General features: G+C 42.9%; 6 protein-coding genes across 6 annotated transcripts; 4 read left to right on the forward strand and 2 right to left on the reverse strand.

Annotated features, from left to right (window-relative positions):
- The first annotated feature begins 1,771 nt into the window (after positions 1–1,771).
- LOC135639894 (anthocyanin 3'-O-beta-glucosyltransferase-like) lies at positions 1,772–3,400 on the forward strand. The gene has a single exon (XM_065153887.1). The coding sequence runs from the start codon at positions 1,831–1,833 to the stop codon at positions 3,256–3,258; it is 1,428 nt and encodes a 475-aa protein (XP_065009959.1). The 5' UTR covers positions 1,772–1,830; the 3' UTR covers positions 3,259–3,400.
- Positions 3,401–7,960: 4,560 nt separating this feature from the next.
- On the forward strand, positions 7,961–9,394 carry LOC135641436 (anthocyanin 3'-O-beta-glucosyltransferase-like). Its single transcript, XM_065156795.1, has one exon. It carries the CDS (start codon positions 7,967–7,969, stop codon positions 9,392–9,394), a length of 1,428 nt encoding a protein of 475 aa, XP_065012867.1. The 5' UTR covers positions 7,961–7,966.
- Positions 9,395–14,112: 4,718 nt separating this feature from the next.
- Positions 14,113–17,096, forward strand: LOC103989225 (uncharacterized). Its single transcript, XM_009408025.3, has 2 exons — positions 14,113–14,439; positions 15,692–17,096. Exon 2 carries the CDS (start codon positions 15,739–15,741, stop codon positions 16,237–16,239), a length of 501 nt encoding a protein of 166 aa, XP_009406300.2. The 5' UTR covers positions 14,113–14,439; positions 15,692–15,738; the 3' UTR covers positions 16,240–17,096.
- A 126-nt stretch (positions 17,097–17,222) lies between these two features.
- On the reverse strand, positions 17,223–19,939 carry LOC103989226 (cinnamoyl-CoA reductase-like SNL6). Its single transcript, XM_009408026.3, has 5 exons — positions 19,646–19,939; positions 18,793–18,968; positions 18,153–18,356; positions 17,749–17,902; positions 17,223–17,678 (listed from the first exon to the last, which is right to left on the reverse strand). Exons 1-5 carry the CDS (start codon positions 19,905–19,907, stop codon positions 17,368–17,370), a joined length of 1,107 nt encoding a protein of 368 aa, XP_009406301.2. The 5' UTR covers positions 19,908–19,939; the 3' UTR covers positions 17,223–17,367.
- Positions 19,940–21,063: 1,124 nt separating this feature from the next.
- Positions 21,064–22,842, reverse strand: LOC135640286 (proline-rich receptor-like protein kinase PERK12). Its single transcript, XM_065154583.1, has 7 exons — positions 22,393–22,842; positions 22,216–22,302; positions 22,063–22,133; positions 21,890–21,966; positions 21,667–21,814; positions 21,431–21,592; positions 21,064–21,331 (listed from the first exon to the last, which is right to left on the reverse strand). Exons 1-7 carry the CDS (start codon positions 22,670–22,672, stop codon positions 21,110–21,112), a joined length of 1,047 nt encoding a protein of 348 aa, XP_065010655.1. The 5' UTR covers positions 22,673–22,842; the 3' UTR covers positions 21,064–21,109.
- Positions 22,693–24,049, forward strand: LOC135641437 (glycine-rich cell wall structural protein 1.0-like). Its single transcript, XM_065156797.1, has 2 exons — positions 22,693–22,837; positions 23,091–24,049. The coding sequence occupies exons 1-2, from the start codon at positions 22,693–22,695 to the stop codon at positions 24,047–24,049; spliced, it is 1,104 nt and encodes a 367-aa protein (XP_065012869.1).
- The last annotated feature ends 98 nt before the right edge of the window (positions 24,050–24,147 follow it).

Here is a 24,147-nt window from a genome sequence, read left to right on the forward strand (position 1 = left end):
CAAGTCTCGAGTCCCACAGAGCCCTTCACCAAGCGAGAGGAACACCACCATGATCAGGACCATCAAGCACAAACCCTGCCATGGTTAACTCACTTCATAAAAACCAAGTACCCCCCATGCCTTAACCAGATGATGATTGGTAGTTGCCATGGTGGATTCATACTATCGTTGTGGCGGTCAAGATAAGACCCGCTATGGTAGAAGCTACCATGGTGGATTCATACTACCACTATGATGGTTGGGACAAGACCTGCTATGACGGAAGCTGCCATAACAGATTCATACTCCCGCTACAATGGTCAAGCCAAGATCCACCAGAAGGTGAAATGCCAAAATCGGTGCCCTCTCCTGGAAGTAACAGAATGAGAGCCCACCGTCAAACCCCCACGAAGTGGAAGGGGGAGACTAGAAAAGAATAAAGCCATGATGGAGCCATAAAATCCCACCATAACGATCAATCCAAAGACCCACTATGACGAAAAATACCATGGAAAAATATAACTACTATAGCAAAAGTCAAACAAGCAAAACAAAAATGCGACAGACCGATTGGGTCGAGAAACCCAACTCACACCACCATTAGTCAAGAAATCACTAGCACGAGCTGGTCATAGGACTTGGCCATCAACTCGACCGCTGAAGCAAACTGACGAAAAATGGCTATAGCAACAAAACGAATAAAAAATAGATGACACACCTCGAAACCCATGTCGGAGCCTGAGACATGACTTCTAAGGGGTCGAATGATAGGGAAAACAATGACACAAAAGCTACACTACTGATTTGACCGATCAAAGATCGTCACTTGGAATCAACACACACATGGAAAGTCACACAAGATAGTGGTGCATGGCAACTAGACATAATTTCTTGACTTTCCCTCGATCGCGCCACCCTCGCCATAATTTCACAGGGGTTCGCATGCTTAATCCCAAGGAGCATTAATCTTAGACGGTGTCGTCTAACTCTTTAGGCACCTGATATTGTTCCCCATCCTCTGTCAGTTTCAAGCATGCCCCTACCTTGGCAAATGACATGCCCCCAATCGTCTTTCCCTGACAAAAAACAAATAAGAAGACATGTTCACTAGCCATCGATATAAATGAACCCTTCAAGAAGCTAAAAGGAGAATGAGCAATCGAACACCCTCCTCCCATTAATCAGGTATAAAAGTCAATCCCTAAAACCATATTAAGGGACGGATATAAGAAAAACTCTCCTAAGTTCTGTTAAATCTTTTTCACTTTTTCTACTGACTTAAGCATTAGAGGGATCGGGTCGAGAAATCCCCCAATATTTACCAATTGTGTAGGACCCTGATGCATCTTAAGAATTCCTCGGAGTGATACGGAGCATCATCAGACAAGGGCAAGTAGCACCTTCCTTTAGTAGGCAAACCACACCTCCAAGAAACAGTGGATCAATCTCCATGAGCTAGCGACGCCTCAAGAATTTACATATTATCTCAATCACATGACCAAATTACTCCCAAGGAATCCACTTAGGCTTTTGAGATGGATTCGTATTTTCATAACTGAATGGGCTGTTAAGTTACAAATCACGGTATCCATGAACTAACAATAGCCGTATTATTGAATACGACGTGTTTCATTCTTAGCCGCCGGCCTCGTGGACTCCGGAGTGTCACAAACAAGCCGTTGGGTAGTCCGATGCTTTCGTTCCATACGATGCCAACCAAATGCCGCCGATTTTGACCATCAAGTCAACGAGACCACACAATGTCGGTCTGCGTTCCGATTATCTCATACATACACAACAAGCTACTCTCCTCCCCCATTCCTTCTCCACTTATCCTCCCCTCTACTTGCCATGGATCTCCACTTCTTCTTCTTGCCCTTCCTCGCCCCCGGCCATATGATCCCCATGGTCGACTTAGCCGGCGTCTTCGCCGGCCGCGGCGTCAGATCCACCATCGTCACCACCACCGCCAACGTTCCCCTCATCCAGCCCACCGTCGACCTGGCCAACGCCGATGACTCCCTCCGTCATCCCATCCAGATCCTCGTCCTCTCCTTCCCGTCCTTCGAGTCCGGCATACCCCTAGGCCACGAGAACCTCCTCGCGTTCAACGACCCCGAAGTCACCCCCGAATTCATGACCGCCATCAACATGCTCGAAGATCCCTTCAAGCAACTCCTCCAAGCTCACCGTCCAGACGGCATCGTCGCAGATATTTTCTACGCTTGGGCTTCGGATGCCGCCAAAGAGTTCGGCATCCCGAGGCTCTCCTTCCACGGCTCCAACACCTTCTGCACCGTCGTGTCCGGTGCTTTGGGACGCCTCAAGTTGCATGAGAGTGAGCAGGCCTTTGATGTGCCCGGGTTACCACATCGGTTTCAGATGACATGGTCGCAGCTCCCAGAATTCATCACGAAACCGGATGACTCAATGGAGCGGTTGGGCGATGGCTATCGCAAGAGTTATGGCATGCTGGTCAACAGCTTTTACGAGTTAGAGTCAGACTACATTGATTTGGTCAAGAAGGGGAGCGAGACGAAGTTATGGCACGTCGGACCATTATCCCTCCACAATCAACTCGCAAAGGAGAAGGCGGCGAGAGGTAACACGGCTTCGATTAGCGCCGATGAATGCTTGACATGGTTAGACAGCAAGAAGCCGAGGTCGGTGCTCTATGTTTGCTTCGGGAGTTTAGGCCAATGCACGGCTACGCAGCTGCACGAGATCGCACTGGGCCTTGAAGCTTCTGATCACCCGTTCATTTGGGTAGTGAGCAACGCCGGCGAGCCATCGGAGTGGCTGCCAGAACGGTTCAATGAGAGGGTGATCGGCGAAGGGAAAGGTCTACTAATAAAGGGTTGGGCGCCGCAACTGCTGATTCTGAACCACGAGGCAGTCGGAGGGTCCGTGACGCACTGCGGATGGAACTCATGCTTGGAAGGGATGAGCGCAGGCGTGCCGATGGTGACCTGGCCGCTGTTTGCGGAGCAATTCTTCAACGAGAAGCTGGTGGTGGACGTGCTGCGGGTCGGGATTGCGGTGGGAGCAACAGTGTGCAGCAACCGCAAGGAAAAGAGGGCGCTCGTGAAGGCAGAAGCAATAAAGAAGGCGGTGGACGAGCTGATGGGCAGCGGCGAGGAGGCAGAGAGCAGGAGGAAGAGGGCAGAGAAGCTCAAGGAGTTGGCGATCAAGGCGGTCGCAGAGGGTGGGGCCTCTCACATGGACCTCAGCTGCCTTCTGGCTGATATGGTCAACCTGAAAGCTGGTCGTGGGATTTAGTGGAAGTGTTTTCGTTTGTATTTGCTCTTTGGGTCATTGCTGGATATTGTTGTTATTAACGTAATCTCCTTTGTATGGACTCATTTGGATGAAGTTTGCATTTCAAATATAGGTTTATAAAATCACATTCATTAGTGACTAATGGCGACCGTTCTAATATTTATTGTGTTCTTTGATACATTATGATTTTTAAATATTATAATAATAGATTTATTTCATTTCTAATTTTTTTGAATATATTTCTTTTAAATTTTAAAATCTATTAGAGTCTAATAGGATGATTGACTCATTAACTTTGTTGAGCTTGAACTACTATTCTAAATACTTAGATTGAAGTTAATAATAATATATCCATTAGATTCTTATAAATTATTTTAAATCTTTACATGTCAAATTTCTTATTTTATGTAGATAAAATGGAATCTTTCTTTTGACTTCTTAAAAATGAAAAGAAATATTAAATATGTAGATAAAGATATTTTTTTATCTCTATTTTGATTGAGTTTCCTAAATGGATCCAAGTGAGTTGTCGTTTCATCATTTTATCAACGGATCAAATATTAAAAGTTAAATTCAAAATAAAGATAGAGTTAGTAAGTAATATATACAAAGGATCAAGATAGAGTTAAATTCAAAATCTTTTTGTCCCTGCAAATTGAATTATGTTGCAATTATTGTTATATGAATCGAGAATTTGTACAACACCATCTTATTTGCCATCGATTTTTAAGAGGGTATTAACTTGGGTTCATCATGCAGAATCTAGGTTGAATCCTTAATTAATATTTTCATCTTCCAACACCATACATATAGAAGATAACTTGCCTATGCATCAAATATATGAATGATTACATAATATTCACATTGACCGACCACTTGGATCGATAACATAAATAATTTCATATAGGATTGGAAGCATCTCGTTAGTGATGCTAGCTAAGAATTGTAACCAAAGTGCTCATTCTTTAGCAAACTTTCTATTATTCTACAAAATTCATCTTTTGTAGTATTTTTATGATGGGAATAACAAGTTATTCAATAAATTTCTTGGAATAAAAAATTTTGTATTACCACATGAACTTAAATTAAGTCAGACAGAAAGTTAGACTAATTATAGATTATTCTATAATTAATTATCTTTAGCACTTCGATCCCTACACTTTCAAAAAATTATACTGGAATCTTTATACTTTTAATATTTAATTTTATTTCTTCTCATATTATTGATTTTGTTAACGAAAATACCACACATGGTAAACGGAAGTGAGGTAGAGTCGATACGTGCTCATGATAAACCCTGTGATATTTCTATCAATAGAATTAACGATGTGAAGAGAAATTAAGTTAAATACTAAGGAAAGATGAAGTGGAGCTAAAAGAGGTTAAAAAATCTGAGGGTTGAATATATGGTAAGTTATTATGTTTAATAAAATATTTTAGTTTTAAGGTTGCTCTATTTATCTCTTCTAGAATTCATCAGTTTTTTTGAAATGATCTTGAATATTAGAGAGAAGTGAGATAAATATCTTTAATGGGAACCAAGAGAGAAGTAGGAGAGATAAATTATAATCATCGATCATATAGTTATGTAGTATGATTAAGGAAATGATTAAAATTTATTTCCTTAATCATGTGAATAAATTAAAACTTTCATCAATCAATTAAATTATTAATTTATTTATTTCATAATAATGATGTGATTTTTAGAAAGTAAATAGTTCATATTTTATTTTTGCATGTGAACCATACAAAATAAATATTATATTTTTATTTTTGTGTATGAAAGTAAAATAAAAATAAATTAAAATTAAAAATTAAATTAATGCTTATATTTTAGGTAGATCTTCTCCTATATAAAGGCGGCTCTTTTCTTATTCGTCATCAAGCCTAGTAATAAGAGTGAGGATTCTCGAGGAGAGATAGAATCCTTTATATTTTTTTTATAATCAATTGTGATTTATGTTTTAAATCTTTAATATTAGGATTGTTATAATTTTATGATACATAATAATATTTTAATTTTTTTAAAAATTATTAATAAATAATGATAATTGATTTGTGATGTTAAAATGATTAATTAAGTTATAATGGTCTCTTAAGCTTAAGTTAATCATAAGAATGATTTAATTATTAAAATTCTTATTTTTAGATTAATATAATAATTTTAATTTATTTAATTAGATATATTCATGTTTTAAAATTATGTGTAAATTTTTATTATTTAATTAATTTAAATTTAAGATTATAGATTTAAATTCTTTAATTTATGGATTTGAGTTACTCTCTAATACTTTAAAATATTAAAATTTAATTTGATAAGAGGAGTTTAATGGGAGCCTAACTTAAGTTAGGTTAATCTTTCAAAACACATGTGACCATGTATAATCCAACCTTTTAACCCAATCCATATGATAAGGTATGACTGAACCTATATGGCCAAGCATGATTCAACTCATGTGGTTAGGTATAACCCAATTCATGTATTCAGATATAACTCAAACTCATGTGCGTAGATACAACCCAACCCGCGAGTCTAAGTATGGCCCAATTTAGTGATAAAACTTAGCCAATTTGCAAAGTTAGGCTTGCTCAGCTAATGCTAGATACATCATCACTTCTCTATCCAGCTCATTATACATTAACCTAACCTATTACTTGAGACAAGCATATGCAACGGACATGATCTAGGCTTAGGTGGGTCGATTGGTTTAGGCTAACACTATATTATATAGTCTAATTTTTTCTCTCATTTATTGGTTTGAGCTCATTAATTTACTAAATCACATAAGTTTGAACACGGTGATTTTAGACTAACTTGACTAGTTCATATATACTTGGCCTAATTAAAATCAATCAAATCTAAATTAAACCGGTCTAGAGTGATTCCAGACTTATTCTATAAAGATTTTATGTAGTTTCATTATGTCCTAATTGAGTTGAGCTTAGTTCAAGTCAATTAGACTATTTAAATTAAGTTCTGATTGATTAAGGACTATTAAGATATTGATGTTTTATGTTTTTATGATTTGATAAATTTAAAAGTTTGAATCTATCACTTGAAAATGATTATTATTTTTTAAAATTTAATATATTGACATGATTGTTAGTATGTAGTATATATATTACTAGTAGTCTACATTGAAAGTGCACATTGTGAAAGGAGCTATGGAGCTATAAACCTATGGAGCCACTTATTAACATAGTCTAGTAGATCGTATATCAAACATGATTCTTTATAATATTTTATCATACTATTTTCTGAATGCATGTGCGAATGAATTATCATGATTATTTATGTATCCTCATCGAGAACAAGTAAAACTCCCTAGATGCATACACGAATGAATTATCATGATTGTTTATATATCCCCATCAAGAATAAGTAAAGCAATTCTCTTCAAGGATTAATAAGTCTATGATTAGACGGTTCATTCAATTACATACGAGGAATACACTTCTTGGTTCATAGTTAGTAGAATACAATATAAAAATTTTTATAGTGCTTTTTTTTAAAATGCAATGCTTATATATATATATATAATATATATATATATATATAATGATATATTCACATAATGAAATATCAATCATAGTAAATTCAGGATATTATGCCTTAAAGATTCTTTATTTGTTCCTGTGATAAAATCAAATATATTTTTAATAAAAAAATTAAATTAATAAAAATCACAATAGTAATGAAAAGTTAAAGTGACATATACAATCACTCTTGCTGCATCCTCATCCACATATACAAGTATAATTTCTAGTTATAATATCATTAATAAATATAAAAAATACATCGAATGTTTATAAAGAAATGTACTTACCTTTTCATCAATGAACCTGACATAACTTTTCTTTCCTAAAGTATGTTGTATTTATTTTATTTTGACTTGTTGACTTTATTTTGACGGCATCGAATCTTCCTGTGATGGATCGGGAGCCGATGACCGCCGACGACATACGATTTATAGGAAGAAAAAAGAGAGCCTAAAAAATCCCTAAACCAAAAGGGAAAAGAAAATAAACATTATAATGAAAAAAGATTAGCATTGTCCCTTAGGATGGATGGATCAACGCACCTGGTCGATGCTGAGGATGAGTCGCCTGAGAGAGAGAGAGAGAGAGAGAGAGAGAGAGAGAGGGAAGAGGGAAAAAGAAACGATCTTTCCTTATTACTACGTTGCTTAATAATCATTTATAATTATAGTTTCTAAAAAAAACGTATTAAAAGATTTAAATTAATAATTAATTTATAAATTTAAAATTATTATTAAGAAGGAGACAGTTTGGTAATTGACCTGAGTTTGTTAATCAGCGATAGCTGTGATTATATATTTCCTATTAGTTTTAAAGTGTAAGATTATAAATTTTTTTTAGATTTATTAAAAGTATTTTTTATACATGGTATAATAACTTAAATTATGAAAAGATTCAAATGAGGATGAACCATAGATAATATATATATTATCTACCTTATTTTTTTAAAAAATTAATATATTAATTTTAATTTCATGCAACGAGGCAATTTAATGACGGCAAAGGGTCCTTTCATTTTTATTTATGGTGCCTCGTTATGCAGCTAACATTCCATTCGTAAATATATCCAACCACAGTAAGTTTTTAAGATACCCAATAACTACTGCATAAAGCTGTCCTCCCTCACCCCCACGCCAACACTTCCATGCACAACTAGCCTCTCCTTGCCATGGATCTCCACGTCTTCTTCTTGCCCTTCCTCGCCCCCGGCCACATGATCCCCATGGTCGACTTAGCCTGCGTCTTCGCCGGCCGCGGCGTCAGATCCACCATCGTCACCACCGCCGCCAACGTTCCCCTCATCCAGCCCACCCTTGACCTCGCTAACGCCGACGCCTCCCTCCGCCACCCCATCCAGATCCTCGTCCTCTCCTTTCCATGCCTCGAGTCCGGCATCTCTCAAGGCTATGAGAACCTCTTCGCCTTCAACAACTCTGAAATCACCCCAGAATTCGCGACCGCTATCAACATGCTCGAAGCTCCCTTCAAGCAACTCCTCCGAGCTCACCGTCCTGACGGCATCGTCGCCGATATTTTCTACGCTTGGGCTTCGGATGTTGCCAAAGAGTTCGGCATCCCGAGGCTCGTCTTCCACGGTTCCAACACCTTCTTCACCGTCGTGTCCGGTGCTTTGAGACGCCTCAAGTTGCATGAGAGTGAGGAGGCCTTCGATGTGCCCGGGTTACCACATCGGTTGCGGATGACATGGTCGCAGCTCCCAGGATTCATCACGAAACCGGATGACTTCATTGAGCGGTTGGACCATGGCTATCGCACGAGTTATGGCATGCTGGTCAACAGCTTTTACGAGTTAGAGTCAGACTACATTGATTTGGTCAAGAAGGGGAGCGAGACGAAGTTATGGCACGTCGGACCACTGTCCCTCCACAATCAAGTCGCAAAAGAGAAGGCGGCGAGAGGTAACACGGCTTCGATTAGCTCCGATGAATGCTTGACATGGTTAGACAGCAAGAAGCCGAGGTCGGTGCTCTATGTTTGCTTCGGGAGTTTAGGCCAATGCACGACTACGCAGCTGCACGAGATCGCACTGGGCCTTGAAGCTTCTGATCACCCGTTCATCTGGGTGGTGCGTTACGACGGCGAGCTATCGGAGTGGCTACCCGAACGGTTCGAGGAGAGGGTGACCGGCGAAGGGAAAGGTCTCCTGATAAGGGGATGGGCGCCGCAGCTGCTGATTCTGAACCACAAGGCAGTCGGAGGATTCGTGACGCACTGCGGATGGAACTCGTGCTTGGAAGGGGTGAGCGCAGGCGTGCCGATGGTGACCTGGCCGCTGTTTGCGGAGCAATTCTTCAACGAGAAGCTGGTGGTGGAGGTGCTACGGGTCGGGATTGCCGTGGGAGCAACAGTGTGCAGCAACCACAAGGAAAAGAGGGGGCTCGTGAAGGGAGAAGCAATAAAGAAGGCGGTGGACGAGCTGATGGGGAGCGACGAGGAGGCGGAGAACAGGAGGAAGAGGGCAGAGAAGCTCAAGGAGTTGGCGAACAAGGCGGTGGAAGAGGGTGGGTCCTCTCACACGGACGTAAGCTGCCTTCTGGATGATATGGTCAACCTGAAAGCTAGCCGTGGGATTTAGTGGAAGTGTTTTCGTTTGTGTTTGCACTTTGGGACATTGCTGTTTTTTGTTGTTATTAAAGTAATCTCCTTTCTATGAATTCATTTGGATGAAGTTTACATTACAAATGTAAATTTATAAAATCACATTCATAAGTGACTAATGTTTATTGTGTTCATTGATACATTACGATTTATAAATATTATAATAATAGATTTATTTCATTTCTAATTTCTTTTTTGAATATATTTCTTTTAAGTTTTAAAATCTATTAATTGACCCATTAATTTCATTGAACATAAACTATTAGTCTAAATATTTAGATTGAGGATAATACTAATATATCTATTAGATCCGTATAAATCATTTTTAATCATTGCATGTCAGATTTCTTATTTTATGAAGATAAAATAAATTATTTCTTTCTTTTGACTTCTTAGATTAAAAATAAAAAATATTAAATATGTAGATAAAGATTTTTTTATCTCTATTTTGATGAGTTCTCATGCATTGATTCTTAAATGGATCCAAGCGAAATATTAAAAGTTAAATTCAAAATAAAAATAGAGTTAGTAAGAAATATATACAAAAGATTATTAATTTTATTAATTTTGCATTTGAACGAGTGGCTCAAGATGAAAAAAATCTTTTTGTCCATGCAAATTGAATTATGTTGCAATTATTGTTATGCGAATCGAGAATTTGTACAATACCATCTTATTTGCCATCGATTTTTAAGAGGGTATTAACTTGTGTTTATCATGCAGAATCTAGGTTGAATCCTAAATTAATATTTTCATCTTCCAACACCATACATATAGAAGATAACTTGCCTATGCATCAAATATATGAATGATTACATAATATGCACATTGGCTGACCACTTGGATCGATAACATAAATAATTTCATATAGGATTGGAAGCATCTCGTTAGTGATGCTAGCTAAGAATTGTAACCAAAGTGCTCATTCTTTAACAAACTTTCTATCATTCTACAAAATTCATCTTTTGTAGTATTTTCATGATGGGAATAACAAGTTATTCAATAAATTACTTAGAATAAAAAATTTTGTATTATCACATGAACTTAAATTAAGTCAGATAGAAAGTTAGACTAATTATAGATTACCCCCGTAATTAGTTATCTTTAGCATTCCGATCCTTACACTTTTAAAAGTTATATTAAGATTTTTATAATTTAAATATTTAATTTTATTTCTCCTCACATTATTGATTCGGTTAACGAAAATACCGCACATGGTAAACGAAAGTGAGGTAGAGTCAATACGTGCTCAATGATAAACCCTGCGATATTTCTATCAATATAATTAACGGTGTGAAAAGAAATTGAGTTAAATATTTCACTTTTATAAATATAAAGATTTTATTATATTTTTTTAAAATATAGAGACCGGAATACTAAAGGTAACTAATTACAAGGGATAATATATAATTATCCTCAAAAAATTTATTCAAGAGTTAAGCTTTGTATGCTTACCATAATTGTTGTATATTGCATGGGAAAAACAAAGAAAACGATAAAGCATGCTATAAATATAGTACACAATGTAAAATGAAAAAGATAAGTTGATAATATTCCAAAAAAACAAACAAGTTATGGTCTTATGTCATTTTTAGTTATTTCCAAGGCCACAAAAATGTCAATTTTACATGAATAGGTGGAAATAAAGAATTTCATGTTTCTAATTTAGAATTTAAGAATTTAAAGGTATCGAATTTTCGGGAGTTACTCCAGCAAGCAAATGAAAAATTATTCTGGGCCATTTCGATAATATTATGTTACAACAAACTTATATGAAATTGGTCATCTTGTTACGAATGTGTATATGAAGTTTGACTTATCCTAATATTGAAGTCTATTTTTATAAAAAATAATTGATATAGTTGATGAAAGAATGAGTCTCGTATGAAACTATCTTGATAGATATTAAGTGTATCTATGAATAAATCATCTTATGTGTTGTTGTAATTGTCATCCACAGGGTAAAACATTTTCCATCCTCTGAAGCGAAAACATATAGTGATGTAGTTTCATAAGATCATCTATTACTATTGTGATTGTTGAATGCAGATTACATATGTCGATCGTAAGATAAAATAATGTGCTTATAGTTCAGAAGGTAGAATACTCTATTTCTACGATATCATATCAGCTAAAAATAATATATTACTACGATTGTTTCCGGTTCTATTACTGTGATCGTCGAGGATATATGACTATGATTCACAAGTAAAATATATTTTTGTTATAGTGTTTGTATAAGTATTGGATGACCTTTAATATTTAAACTGAAGTGGGCACATCAAAAAAAACTTTTGATGCTTAGGTAGAAGAGGGTGCATTGGACAACTTCTAATGCTTTTGCTTGAGAACGATGCATTGAGTAATTTATAATGCCTAACCTTTGGAGGGCATATCAAGCAACTTTTGATGCTCACCGAGCATCTTCTAATGCTAGTTCGAGGAGGGCATATGAGAAATTTTTAATGCCTTGTCCGAGGAGGATGCATCGGGACAACCTCTAATGCTTAACACAAAGACGCATTAAATAACTTATGATACTTAGTCCGAGAAATACATATAAAAAGGCTTAGGATATATCAAATAACTTTTGATACTTAGCCTATGGATGGTGGATTGATAACTTGTGATACCTTGTGTAAGGAGGGTGCATCAAAGATAATTTTTTATGCTTAGATTGTCGATTCTTAGTCGAGAATGGTGCATCGACAAGCTTATGATGCTTAGTTTAAAGAGTGCCTCAAATAATATTCAATATTTTATCTTAAGAGAGTATATTACTCATATTCCAATGCTTAGCCCTGGATTGAGGGGTAATTAAAGATTATCTCCTTATAATTAACTATGATTAGCATTTCGATTTGTATATTTTAAATTATAACATTGGGTCCTTATACTTATAAAAATGAAATATTTAACCTCAATTCTCCCTATATCATTAACTTTATTGACAGAAAAAATCACATGTGTTATCTCATACAAACAAATGTAAATGAAAAATAATAAAAATATAATTTTATTATCTTTTATATTATTAATTTTATATAAACTTCTCCCCTCCTCTTTCCAACCTACTCGTCCACGACAAGCAATGGGCGAGTAGGTGCGATGGGTGGTGGGTGAGTAGAGGAGGGGAGGAGATGCGGTTCAAGGAATCAATGGAGTACGAAGTGGTGGATGTTAAGTTGGGGTTTTATAGCAATGACCATGACAACAACAAGCCCTTCGACGGTGTGCTAGGGATCTTAGCCTTTGCGTTCTTGTTGGAGAGTGATAGTTTGCACCTGGACGTGACGGAGCGATGGGCAATGGACTTCGAGAAGGAGTTACAAGTGGCGGTGGACCTACCAGTGGATGAGCGGGTATGACGGGCGAGCAAAGGAGGGGAGGAGGTGCATTTCGTGGAGTCGGCAGAGTACAAAGTGGCAGACATCAAAGTAGGGTTTTAAAGCAACGACCACAGTGACGATGAGCCCTTTCATGGGGTGCTGGGGATCCTTGCCCACGCATTCTCATTGAAGAGCGATAGTCTGCATCTGGACATGATGGAGTGATGGGCAGTGGACTTTGGGAAGGAGGAGTTATATGTGGCAGTGGACCTATTAGTGAATAAGCGAGTGCAACAGGCGAGCAAAGGAGGAGAGGAGGTGCGGTTCATGGAATCGGTAGAGTACGAAGTATCAGACGTTAAGATGGGGTTTTACGACGGCGACGATGAGCCATTCAATGGGGTGCTAGGGATCCTGGTCCATGCATTCTTGCTAGAGAGCAACAGCCTACACCTAGGAGCACTAGAGTGGTGGGCGGTGGACTTCGAGAAAGAGGAGTTACAGGTGACAGTAGACCTATAAGTGGATGAGTAGGAGCAACAAGCAAGCAAATGTGATGGGCGAGGGAGCAAGTGCGACTGATGACAAGCGAGCAGGTTAGAAAGAGAAGAGGACGAGAAAATTGATTAAAACAAAAATTTTATATAAAATTAATAATTTAAAAAATAAATATAATTATATTTTTTATTCTTTTTATTAGTATATTTTTTTGTATGTGATAACACGTGTAATTTTTTTTGTGAACAAAGTTATCGAGGTAAGAAGAATCAATATTAAATATTTTACTTTCGTAAGTATAAAATTTTTAATATTATTTTTAAAAATATAATGATCGAGATAATAATTATAATTAATTATATGAGATAATATGTAATTATTCCTGATTTGAAGATTAAACTATCGTGGCATAGATACTGAGACATATCCCATTGCTGATGGACACCGCTCGGATCTCAGATTAACGTACGGCACTGCGACTCTCGAAATATATTTGCTGTTCCCCACGTCATCGATGCCGTCTCCAACTTTGTTTGACTCCCCCAACGTGCAACCGATGTGCTGACTATTGCCACGTCACCCCAATGTGTGCCCCTTCCACGCCGACCTATACTATCTCCTTCTCTTTCCCCGCCGAACCACGACGTTCTCGTGGGCACCACAGCTGGGAACCAATGGGAGCCGAGTCTTACGTGTTTGGTCATTCACGAAGACAGGGAAGCCGCACGTCTGGAAACGCCCTCATCTCCGTGGATATGTATCCACACCAGTCTATAGCATCAAAATAATGAAGCAAACTATTTCAAAGAACAGTATTCTTTTGTTTCTTATATGGCGGTAGTGATGCAGCAGCTGATCCCTGACCTCTTCAGCCAGGCCAGGGGACAAGTCAACCGCTCATGCGCTGGCCTCGGGAATTGGAAACCATTTTTAATGCAATCCCCGTTCCAATCTTATTTATGAACTTGCGAGTCCGCCAAGCTGATTCCAATTGAGGCTTGGAAGTCTCGTGAGTTGAGGTGAAGGATGGTGGAAGGAAGGGGAAACGCTCGGCTCCCTTCCACCTTCGTCGACCTCTCCGGCGAACTCGTCTGATCCGGTCCGTCGCCTGTTGCCCTCCGGGGCTGGTTCCATGAACGCTCGGTTGACATCCGACGGCTCCATCTTGGGTGGCACCGCCATTTCACTGCAGCAGGTCAGCCTCCCAACTTCTCTTCTCTCATTGCATTCTGTCTGTGTGGTAACGATCGAGAGTGAAGAAACGTAGATTGATCGTAGCACCACTAGTGCTTCATGCGACGGCTTCATGTAGCCTTTTCGATGCTTTGGCATCCCAAAGCGAAACTAATGTCGAGGTAAACGATAGTTATCATAATGGGGTAGATTGACATCTGGGCCGCTGCTTTCTTTCTGTGGACGCTTAGATCACCATCGAACAAGTCATTTCCTAATAGAGTGACTGTAAATGGTCAAGCATCTTTGCAGATCGTATTAAAGAAAGCCTGGCATCTGTGGCAAATGAAAAGATTGATTCGACATGGCTCCTTGTCCGATACCAAATAAATAATCACCATATCACAGTTGTCCATCTTGTCATTTTCTCCCATCTCTAGATTTATTGTCAGCCGCAGTACACTTAGAACTTGTGCACAGTGTTTACAAAAATCCAGTGTTGTTTGGGTGGACATGAGATCACAAGACACCGTGCTGCGCACTTGAGCCTCTTTGGTCGGTTGGATTGATGAAGAAGAAAAAGGGAGACATGACATACCTGATAAGAAGGTGGGAATTGCTTGTTTGAGTTGACACCACCGTCTGTTTCCTCCTCTCCACAAAAAGCTGTTATTTAATCCAGAACTTGAAGCCGACTGTAGATCAAATTGAAGGGATAAGATTTGTGTCCTTTTGTTTATACATATCTTGATGATTAGTACAGGACAGCATATATAGGAGCTGAGTGACTTGACCAAACATAATGGCCTCTTAAAAATGAGCAACGATCCAAACGTGTTGGGGACCTCCGTGAGTTCGCATCGATGAATCTCTAATGGAGTCAGACCCACCCGCTCCGCTCCCTACCAACTAGTTTATACGATCACAATACCTAATCGTGAATACTTGGGGCTGCAGCTTTGCCTCAATGGCGACTGCATGTGTTGTCTTGGTGTGATGTAGAAACCCCACCTTCAACTTCTGACCAATTACTACCGCACTCATCACCTCGATAACTTTCCCTCTTGCAAGCACGCTCAAGGCCATTAATCCACCCCCCTGCGCCACATCCTCCAAATGGCACCAACGCAGCTAAGTGGGTCAATGGCGATTTCAGGGTTGTCAGCGAGGCGTTCTATTAACTTGTACTACATGTTCCCTTCAAGGAAATATCATCGTCATGATCCCATGAAATAAAGATCGCGCTTCTGACGTCTATATATGTGACACCACAGAGCTCCATTTACTCGACGTTGAAGCAGCGCAGAAGCCGGGTCCCCTGATGGAGAGGTCGAAGAGCGAAGCGCCGACGAGGAGCCGCTTCGCTACGCCAGACGAGGCCGGAGACCACATCGAGTGCACCGGTGCGTCGTGCCGGTCGTGCACCGCGGTCCTCGTCGCCGACTGCATCGCGCTGGGCTGCTGCCCCTGCGCGGTGGTGAACATGCTGGCCTTGACCTTGGTTAAGGTCCCCTGGGTGGTGTCGAGGAGATGTTTGGCAATGCTGAAGAGGAAAGGGGGGTCGCTACGCAAAAGAAGGGTAAGAGACGAGGGAGGAGAAGCGGAGAAGATGACAGCGGTGGTCATTAAGGGAAGGGAAGGGAAGAGCCTGGAGAAGATACGAGAGTGGGACGAGGAGGGCATCTGGGGAACGAGGGAGGGAGAGAACGGCCGTGGAGGTCCAAGACTCGATGCTGATAAGGTGTGGATGGAACTGTATCAGATCGGGCACTGGGGGTTCGGGAGGTTGTCCTTCTCGGGAGCTCAAGGGAGGGGCAACTAGGGAAGGCGCAGGGTGCGAGTGCCCGAAATGCCCCTGCCACCTCTGGTGAGTGATGATGGGTTTTGGAAGCTACTGCTACGGCAAGGCATGAGAGATGCACTGTGCCGCGTGGGGTTGTCTCTGCTTGTTTGCGCAAGGTTACAAGTCTGCGAGAGAGATGGAAATGTCCTGTTGGTTTCCCTTCTCTATCATCAGTTGCATTGCTGAGATTCCTTTCTCTCAGGTGCATTGATTGAGAAAAGCTGTACTGATTCTTGTGACTTGTGTGAGGTGTTACATAATCGTATTGTTGCAGCCCAAATTTGATGCAGCCAATAATGGTATTATCATGTCTAAGTCTTTAATGTTTGACAACATGGAAGCTGTTTAAACATCTCTGGTCGCAGACTTGCAGAAGTTGCCAAGATGGGATTTGTCTGTCATGTCATGTGATTTTTACCGGTCCAAAATGTTCATCTGTTTCTTGTATGCTTATTTGTATGATTGTAGGGTCCTGTTCCCAAACCAGGTAAATGGTAGACCTGATCGTGAGTTTAGGGTTTAGGGGTGTTTCACATGTCCTTATGTCCCACTGCACAATGGATGTTCTCGTCGAAATGTAATAGATTAGCCGTATCCATGGTGTGGCAGGTAATAAATATGACGATCCTGGCCTCATCACATCGAGGCCTACACGCAGCAGAAACTTGCAGGAAGGGTAGGGGCATCATAAGGTGCCACAGTTGTAGCAGTTGATTCCATTTCCACTGTTCCCCGCACCGACCTCCAACAGAGAAGAATGCAAGGGATTCAATGACTGTCACAACATCAACATCAGCACACCATTAAATTCACCATCGTCGATCTTTTCGTCAAGTTGTAGTCGAGCGTTAATAAGGCAAATCTCTATTAGGAATTAATTGCCTGGCAGGCATTGAGATCGATCCCCTGCATCTTCTTTCTTTTTTCGCTTGGTATATGCTGTTAAAACGAAGAGGAGGAAGAAGAAGATCAAGCTCAAGCTAAATTTGCAGTATTTTTATCGTCCTAATTTATGTACAAAAGCTTCCCTCCCTCTGGCTCGCAAAACCAACGGCGGTCATCTCATAACACTCCATTAGCAGTCTCATACGTTGTATTCCGGCAGGGTTACCCCTGCAAGATGGAGTATCTATCGTATCCACACCTCCTCCTCGAAGCCAACAGCCTGGAGAGCTTCCGGTTGGAGAGCTCCACCCAGGTAGGGTGGTCGGCGTGGGCGTCCCCGGATATCCTACCGGGGAGGCCAAGCTGCTGCTCTAATTCGGCCGCTTCTTGCCCGCTTCGAATGATGTGATCGTAGCAGATGTACCGACCACAAGCAGTGCTGTCCATTGCCTCGTAGACTGCTACGTGAGCCTCTGCGACCTTCTCCACGTCGATGGTGGCGAGCAACCCCTCCGTGAACAGCTGCCGAGCTCCTGCCAAAAATTACCGTGGCCTATTTAGCGAAGCTACACACGATCGAGGGATCTAATAGTGGTTGCTAACCTTTGAGGTAGGCAATGGAACTGGTAGAGTTGCGACGGCGGAAACCATGTCCGGTGACAAGGGCCGGGCAAACAGTCACCAGTTTCAAGTCCCTTCCTCGTGCCGCCCGCCATGCCGCTTTCTCTGCCATCGTCTTGCCAAGTGCCAACCATAGCTGTCAAATTGTTCCAAAGAAAGGAGTCCTTAGACAGAAACGTAGCCCTTAGGAGGTGAGTAAGCTCACATCTTACCGACAAATGTGTTACCACTCCACATAAATTGAATTTATCAGTGAGAAGGACGTTAATGAATTAGTCTAAAAGAGCCGCGATCAATGTTCATCTTTAATTAAATGAGGTGGGTGGCATTTCGTTGTATAGCCCCACCACTGCTGAATTGGCAACGATTAATTATTGGGTACTCGCCTTTCTGTCACGACATACGCTTTGATCGCTCCAGCAGTTCTCGTCGACACTGGTGGCGCGACGGCTACTACGAGTACAGGTGTTCTCTCGCCAAACACAAGCTAGAAGGGAGGAGGTGAAGACACATCTCCGGACCGATTGGGTTCTCACGCAGGCTTCAACCACCAGCTCCGCTGCTCTCACCTCCTTGTCCGCCATGTGCTTCTGTGGCGTCATAGGAACCCAAGTAAGATTGGCATTACATGCCAGAAAAGAATAATTATCTATCCTACCTCTCTCGATCATTATCTCATTACTTTCTGACCTGCAACATGCTTAGCATTCCGGACAAGAATTATTCGAGTCTAGTCCACGTTATAGAGAGCAAACAAAGCATTCATTTGCAGTCAGAAGACAGTGCAGGAATGGCAGAGAGAAAAATTACTAGTTGAAAGAGCAACGAAGCAAGGGACTATATTGTATTCACTCTGCCGATTTGCTAGTGATGAGATCAGAGACTTGGAGACCCAATCAAAAGTCCTAAAAAAGGGTCGATTTGCTAGTGATAAATTGAACGTTTGCACCTACTCTCGACGATTGACGTGACGATGTAAAGGAAGCTACGCTGCAGGCATTGGAACAAGGAAAAGGGACGGCTCACCGTGTAACCAGATAGACCCCCCGGATCGACCACGCTTGAGGTATGGAACACCCCGGCGCAACCGTCGAACGCTTGGCGCAAGCTCTCCAAGTCCATCACGTCGGCCATCACCGCCCACACTCCGTCCCTGCCCATCTCGCCAAACATCTCCGTCTCCCTTAGCTTGTCCAAATCCTCTGCAAGCAAAACCCACCAGTCACGACCAGCAAGCAAATCAAGCCGGCAATGATCGGAACATTAAAGAAAGCAAAAAGCGTTAGGATATCTATCTGCATGCGCATTTCTATCATGCGTTCCGCTACATACGACCTGGTCGAGTCCATCAACCCGAATTCATGATTGTTGGGAACACCAACCAGAGACTTTTACGTCGCTGTGATGCAACAAACTATTGTCCCCTTTGCTACAGTATGGACAAAGAACAATAAGATACGAATGTTAGGTCAGGTTGGATAGATACTACAGACCTCCCGGGTTCAAAATATGCGTAATTCCTAAGAAATCATTGTGTCGATGGTCAAAGAAAGCTAAATTAATGGTCCATCAGATCTGAGGGCTAATAGAAACTCGTTCCTCGAGTTCTACTAGAGGAACGAAAGTTTGGATCCATTCATAGAGTCGAACACCTACAGAGCCACATCGAGCTATTGACGGGCCCACCTAATTTTCATGTCAGGTGTCAATCACGCGTGTGCAACCCGAAGCACCCGCGGCATCTCGACGCCATAGAGAGCATCAGCATAGAGATCGACGAGGTCGACCAAAGCAAGCGGTGGGTACCCACCGAGAACGTACCGATTGATCCGGCTGATGAGAAAAAAGGGAGAGGGAGAGATTGGGGAAGAAGGCGAACCTTGGGATTGGAGGGCGAGGCGCACGGTGTAACCACGATCGAGGAGGCGGTTGACGACGGCGAAGCCGATGAAGGAGATCCCCCCGGTGACGCACACCGTCCGCGCGTCGCCACCCCCGCCGTCACCGACCACCCTCCGTCGTACGCCTCCCGGCTCCGCCTTCAGCACATCGGCCCTCCCGCTCCCCCCGCTTCGCAGGAGCGTCTCCCGCATCTCCTCGATCTCCGCCTCCAAGCTGGCCGTGCTCCTCAACACCCCCATCTCCCTCCCCTCCGTTTCTTGTGTTCTTGTGAGATCGCAATAGGGCGAACCCTCCCGCAAAATATAAAAAGGGGAGGATTGATACATTCACACCGCGTGGAGGTACGTCATTTGATGACGACGTTGCGGTCTGACCGTAATGGTGCCATGATCGGGGCTAAATCGGGTGAGAATAGAATTAGGAACGGGTCTCGTCTCGGCTTCGACTCGACCGGTGTCAATCCATTTTCAACTCAACTGTCGACATTATGAAAACGTCCGAGTCCATAATATATTTTGGCATTTAGGACACATTAATTGGCCGAGAATGCAACTGGTGGGGCCACGCATCCATGTGCTTCATTTCCAATTCGGCACGCTTCAAAGGCTGATTAGGTGAGGCGGCCCCACAGAATGCTAATGTGGGTCCTATCGGCGGTCGATCGAGAGACTACGCTCATGGTTTATCACTGCCATATTTGTTAGTGGAAGTTATAATGGGGTTCCACTCCGTTAGGAGCAACGCTCCACCTGCGTGACTGGGTCCCGCCATCGTCGTCATTGTACTCTCCACTCAGGTACGGAGGCTAAGGGCTGACTGGGACTGCCTGGATTTTGCGATTCCCACGTCACAGGCCGCGAGGCCTGCTCGATGGTGACCGCGCATGACATGGTGGACCAGACGCTTCAATAGCCGGCGATTTCCCCTACTCGGTCCTAAAGGCAGACCGCCGTTTGGCCACGTGAGGCGACCAACGACAGCTCGATGCGATCTGCGCCTTCAAACAACCGACGAGGCGGACGATTTGTAGTAACACTCACGTGGTCAGATGGTTGATAGCGGGGGAAGTCTTTCCAAGGATCTGACGACGTCGGGCATAACTGTATATTGTGACATCAATAAGTAGTACAATTGGGAAGAGGGTGTTGCAAAGCTTGGAAAGATAATAGGTTATTAATCTGTATGTGGAAGTGTACAGAAACACTCTGCTCTGTACTCTAAATACTCCTTCAAAACGCCTCTTTCTCTGCGAGGAACATCGAGGAGTCATTCTTCGCTTTCCTTCTCAACAGTTTCGAGTCCAAGTAGGTATTTATCATCACCCTATGTATGCGTACAGGAAATGCCATCCTCTCTGCACTCGAAACCAGTACGACGACAGCGTTCCTCCAGCGTCCAGAAGACGATCCAACTTCACGGGTTGCCTCCTCCTCCTCCTCGTCTAGTGCTCGGCACTGCTGTATGTCGAGTTGCTTCCGTGTTCGTGCTCATGCTCACCGGAATGGTCGTAGTCGATGCTGAAGCCCCCACTATCGAACGCCATTCTGCGCAGCTTTTGGATGTCAGCGGAGTACTGGCCAGAGTTGTAGACGGTGCTCTGGCCGAACTTGACGCCATTGGAGAGATCAGACAGGCTTCCCTCGCTATCCAATGCTCTCAGCACCTAACGCGAGAAGGAAGACGACCACTTGCATTAGAGTCGTGAGCGATGTAGGAGTGCAGATTACTGCAGGATGTAGAAACGAACACCGAGGTCGGTTACCTGCACCATTCGTGGTCGCTTGGGAGCAGAGTGACGGACGCAAGCAGCAGCTGCTTCGATCACACGTAACATATCAGCTTTTAGAAAGTTGTTCTCAAGCTTTGGGTCCACTAATTCTTCGTAGTCGCCTGTTTCAAGAGCATGAATCAAGAGTGGTCGAGCCTGTAAAAGAACACATAGTAAATGCTCATGCGCTTGATGATAAAGCCGCTGTAAGGCCAACAAACTCAGCATACCCATTCCACCAAGCTCTCGTCGCCCAAAGGCCGAGATGCATCAACAGGTTTTCGCCCGGTTATGAGTTCCAGAAGCACGACTCCAAATGAATACACATCTGATCTATCTGTTAATTTTCCGCTCGATGCATACTCCGGTGCCAAGTACCTGAAAATAAGAGCATGAACTACATCAGCAAGGAAAGATTATGAATGTCCCAGGAAGCAAGAACAGAGCACGCACCCGAATGTTCCCATAACTCTGGTCGACACATGAGTATGTGCATCGTTTGCTAGTTTTGCCAGCCCAAAATCTGCTACCTGTAAATGCGATAGAGTAAAGAAAGATGGCATTAATGCATAGTCTACCAAAGAACAAATGAACCTGAACATTTGGAGTTAACGAAGCATTTTTACCTGCGCTTCGAAGGATTCATCCAAAAGGATATTAGCCGACTTGATGTCCCTGTGAATGATCCGAGGATGACCTACGGCAAGAAGAATCAAGAATGAAGCGGATCTGTCGTGGTGATTATAGATAAAGATACAAGGAAACGAGGAGTAACTCACAATCTTCATGCAGGTACGCCAGTCCACGAGCAGAGCCTACAGCAATTCTCATTCGTTTGCCCCAGTCGAGAACGGGAAGTCCCTCTCCTAATAGTTAGAGATTGGGAGTTGAAGTCAAGTCGATCTCTGGGCTAAACAACCACGACAGGAAAGGAATATATCCAAGAATTTATGTACCATGCAAATGGTGGTCTAGAGTTTTATTGGAGACGAACTCGTAGACCAGCAGCCGATGTTGTTCTGCTATGCAGTAACCCACCAGAGAAACCAGATGGCGGTGGTGGACGCGGCTGATGATCTCCACTTCCGCCTTGAATTCCCTGTCGCCTTGTCCACTCCCAATCTTAAGCTGCTTCACCGCCACTTCTCTACCGTCTTGCAGCACACCCTTGTACACAGATCCGAACCCTCCCTCGCCAATATGATTCTCCCGAGAAAACCCATTCGTTATGTCCATCAGCTCTTCGTATGTAAACCATGACTTGGACCCTGAAGGATCGATCCCCTCAGCAGCACGAACCTGGCGACCATAACTCCCGTACGAGCTTTCCCCGGAAGGAGACGCTGCGTGATTGGCATCTGGATGTGGAGCTCTTCCGGCTGCTGCACCTGCCGGTCCATGGTAGCGGCCATCTACGATGAACCGATGGAAAGAATGAGAACGAGATCCAACGGGAAGGAAATCTGCGGTTACTCACTTGGTAGTGCAATTTCAGGAGGTGGACGCCTGGACTGTCCTGTTAAGCCATGCGTTCTTTTATTCTTCTTCCTTAGGACCACGAAGAAAATGGCAACTAAGGCGACTAATACTCCAGCAACAGTTATTCCGACCAATGTTACCGTTTCATGATTGCCTTGTGAATTCGATGAAGCAGCGGAAGGAGAGGAGCTTGAATTTTTGGAAGGGGAAATGTGCCGCGGAACAGTAGGTGATGGGGAATGTGAAGGAGTAGTGTTCTTATGGATAGGTGTTACGGGTGTCGGCACGGATGGCGGAGTTGGAGTGGTAATGGTTGATGATGGTGCGGGTGCAGGTACGGACGGCGGAGTTGGAGAACTTGGTGCAGTTGCAGACACAGGAGGAGGTGGTGGTGGTCGTGATTCTTGGTTTCCAGGAGATGGAGCAACCTTTGGAGGACTAGGTGATGGTGGCACGACGACGGGTGTAGGTGGCGGCACGACGACGGGTGTAGGTGGCGGCGGAGGGGGAGATCTTGAATCCGATGGTGAGCTAACAGGAGGTGACGATGCTGGAGGAGGAGATGCAGGAGGAGGCGGAGGCGGAGAGGTAAGAACACGTGATGGTGGTGAAGGAACGGGGGAGGCAGCTTTGGGAGGAGGAGGAGAAGGAGGAGGAGGAGGTGGAGGTGGAATTGGAGGAGGAGGGGAGGCATTTGGTGGTGGGGTATTCGGTGGTGCCAACGTTGGCGGCGTATTCGGTGGAGGGGTGAGTGGTGATGACTCAGGCGGAGGAGATGCAGTTGAATCAGAAGGTTGTAGCGGAGGCGAATATGGTGGCGACGGGGATGGGTTTTCGGACGGAGGTGGACTCTGGGGAGGCGGCGCCGAAGCTGGTGGAGATGGTGGAGAGGTCGATGGCGGCGGAGAAGTCGCCTCCGAGGGAGGTGGAGACGTGCTAGCCGTCGAGTTAGAGCTCAGACTCTCAGGAGGTGGAGCCGAATCTGACATTTCCTCCTCTTCCTCTGTTCTCTCCTGTTGCTCCTCTCGTCCTCTCCAAACTCAACCGCGCAAAACCAATCGTTCATGCAATCCCTCCTTCTGCATGCACACGAGAAGACCAGATTATGACATCAGAGACCAAAAACCACGATGAACACGAGTAAGATCGAAACCTTGGCAGGCTCGGCAGCGATGGGTGCAACCATGAACGCGACGACACGATCGATCTCCCAACACTGCCTCCGTTCCGGA

The sequence above is a fragment of the Musa acuminata genome, chromosome BXJ3-6, assembly GCF_036884655.1.
Source record: "Musa acuminata AAA Group cultivar baxijiao chromosome BXJ3-6, Cavendish_Baxijiao_AAA, whole genome shotgun sequence".
Lineage (NCBI taxonomy): Eukaryota > Viridiplantae > Streptophyta > Magnoliopsida > Zingiberales > Musaceae > Musa > Musa acuminata.

What these genes read in the sequence shown, in the direction of transcription:
- LOC103989225 (XM_009408025.3), top strand. Translation starts at nt 15,739, where the DNA reads ATGGAGAGGTCGAAGAGCGAAGCGCCGACGAGGAGCCGCTTCGCTACG.
- LOC135641436 (XM_065156795.1), top strand. Translation starts at nt 7,967, where the DNA reads ATGGATCTCCACGTCTTCTTCTTGCCCTTCCTCGCCCCCGGCCACATG.
- LOC135640286 (XM_065154583.1), bottom strand. Translation starts at nt 22,672, where the DNA reads ATGGACATAACGAATGGGTTTTCTCGGGAGAATCATATTGGCGAGGGA. An exon ending in GGCGTACCTGCATGAAGATT is followed by an intron (nt 22,134 to 22,215) that starts GTGAGTTACTCC and finishes TTCTTGCCGTAG; the next exon opens with GTCATCCTCGGATCATTCAC. An exon ending in AGAGTTATGGGAACATTCGG is followed by an intron (nt 21,815 to 21,889) that starts GTGCGTGCTCTG and finishes TCTTATTTTCAG; the next exon opens with GTACTTGGCACCGGAGTATG.
- LOC103989226 (XM_009408026.3), bottom strand. Translation starts at nt 19,907, where the DNA reads ATGGGGGTGTTGAGGAGCACGGCCAGCTTGGAGGCGGAGATCGAGGAG. An exon ending in GGGGTCTATCTGGTTACACG is followed by an intron (nt 18,357 to 18,792) that starts GTGAGCCGTCCC and finishes ATGACGCCACAG; the next exon opens with AAGCACATGGCGGACAAGGA. An exon ending in GCGTATGTCGTGACAGAAAG is followed by an intron (nt 17,903 to 18,152) that starts GCGAGTACCCAA and finishes ACAATTTGACAG; the next exon opens with CTATGGTTGGCACTTGGCAA.
- LOC135639894 (XM_065153887.1), top strand. Translation starts at nt 1,831, where the DNA reads ATGGATCTCCACTTCTTCTTCTTGCCCTTCCTCGCCCCCGGCCATATG.
- LOC135641437 (XM_065156797.1), top strand. Translation starts at nt 22,693, where the DNA reads ATGACTTGGACCCTGAAGGATCGATCCCCTCAGCAGCACGAACCTGGC. An exon ending in GCTGCACCTGCCGGTCCATG is followed by an intron (nt 22,838 to 23,090) that starts GTAGCGGCCATC and finishes TCGATGAAGCAG; the next exon opens with CGGAAGGAGAGGAGCTTGAA.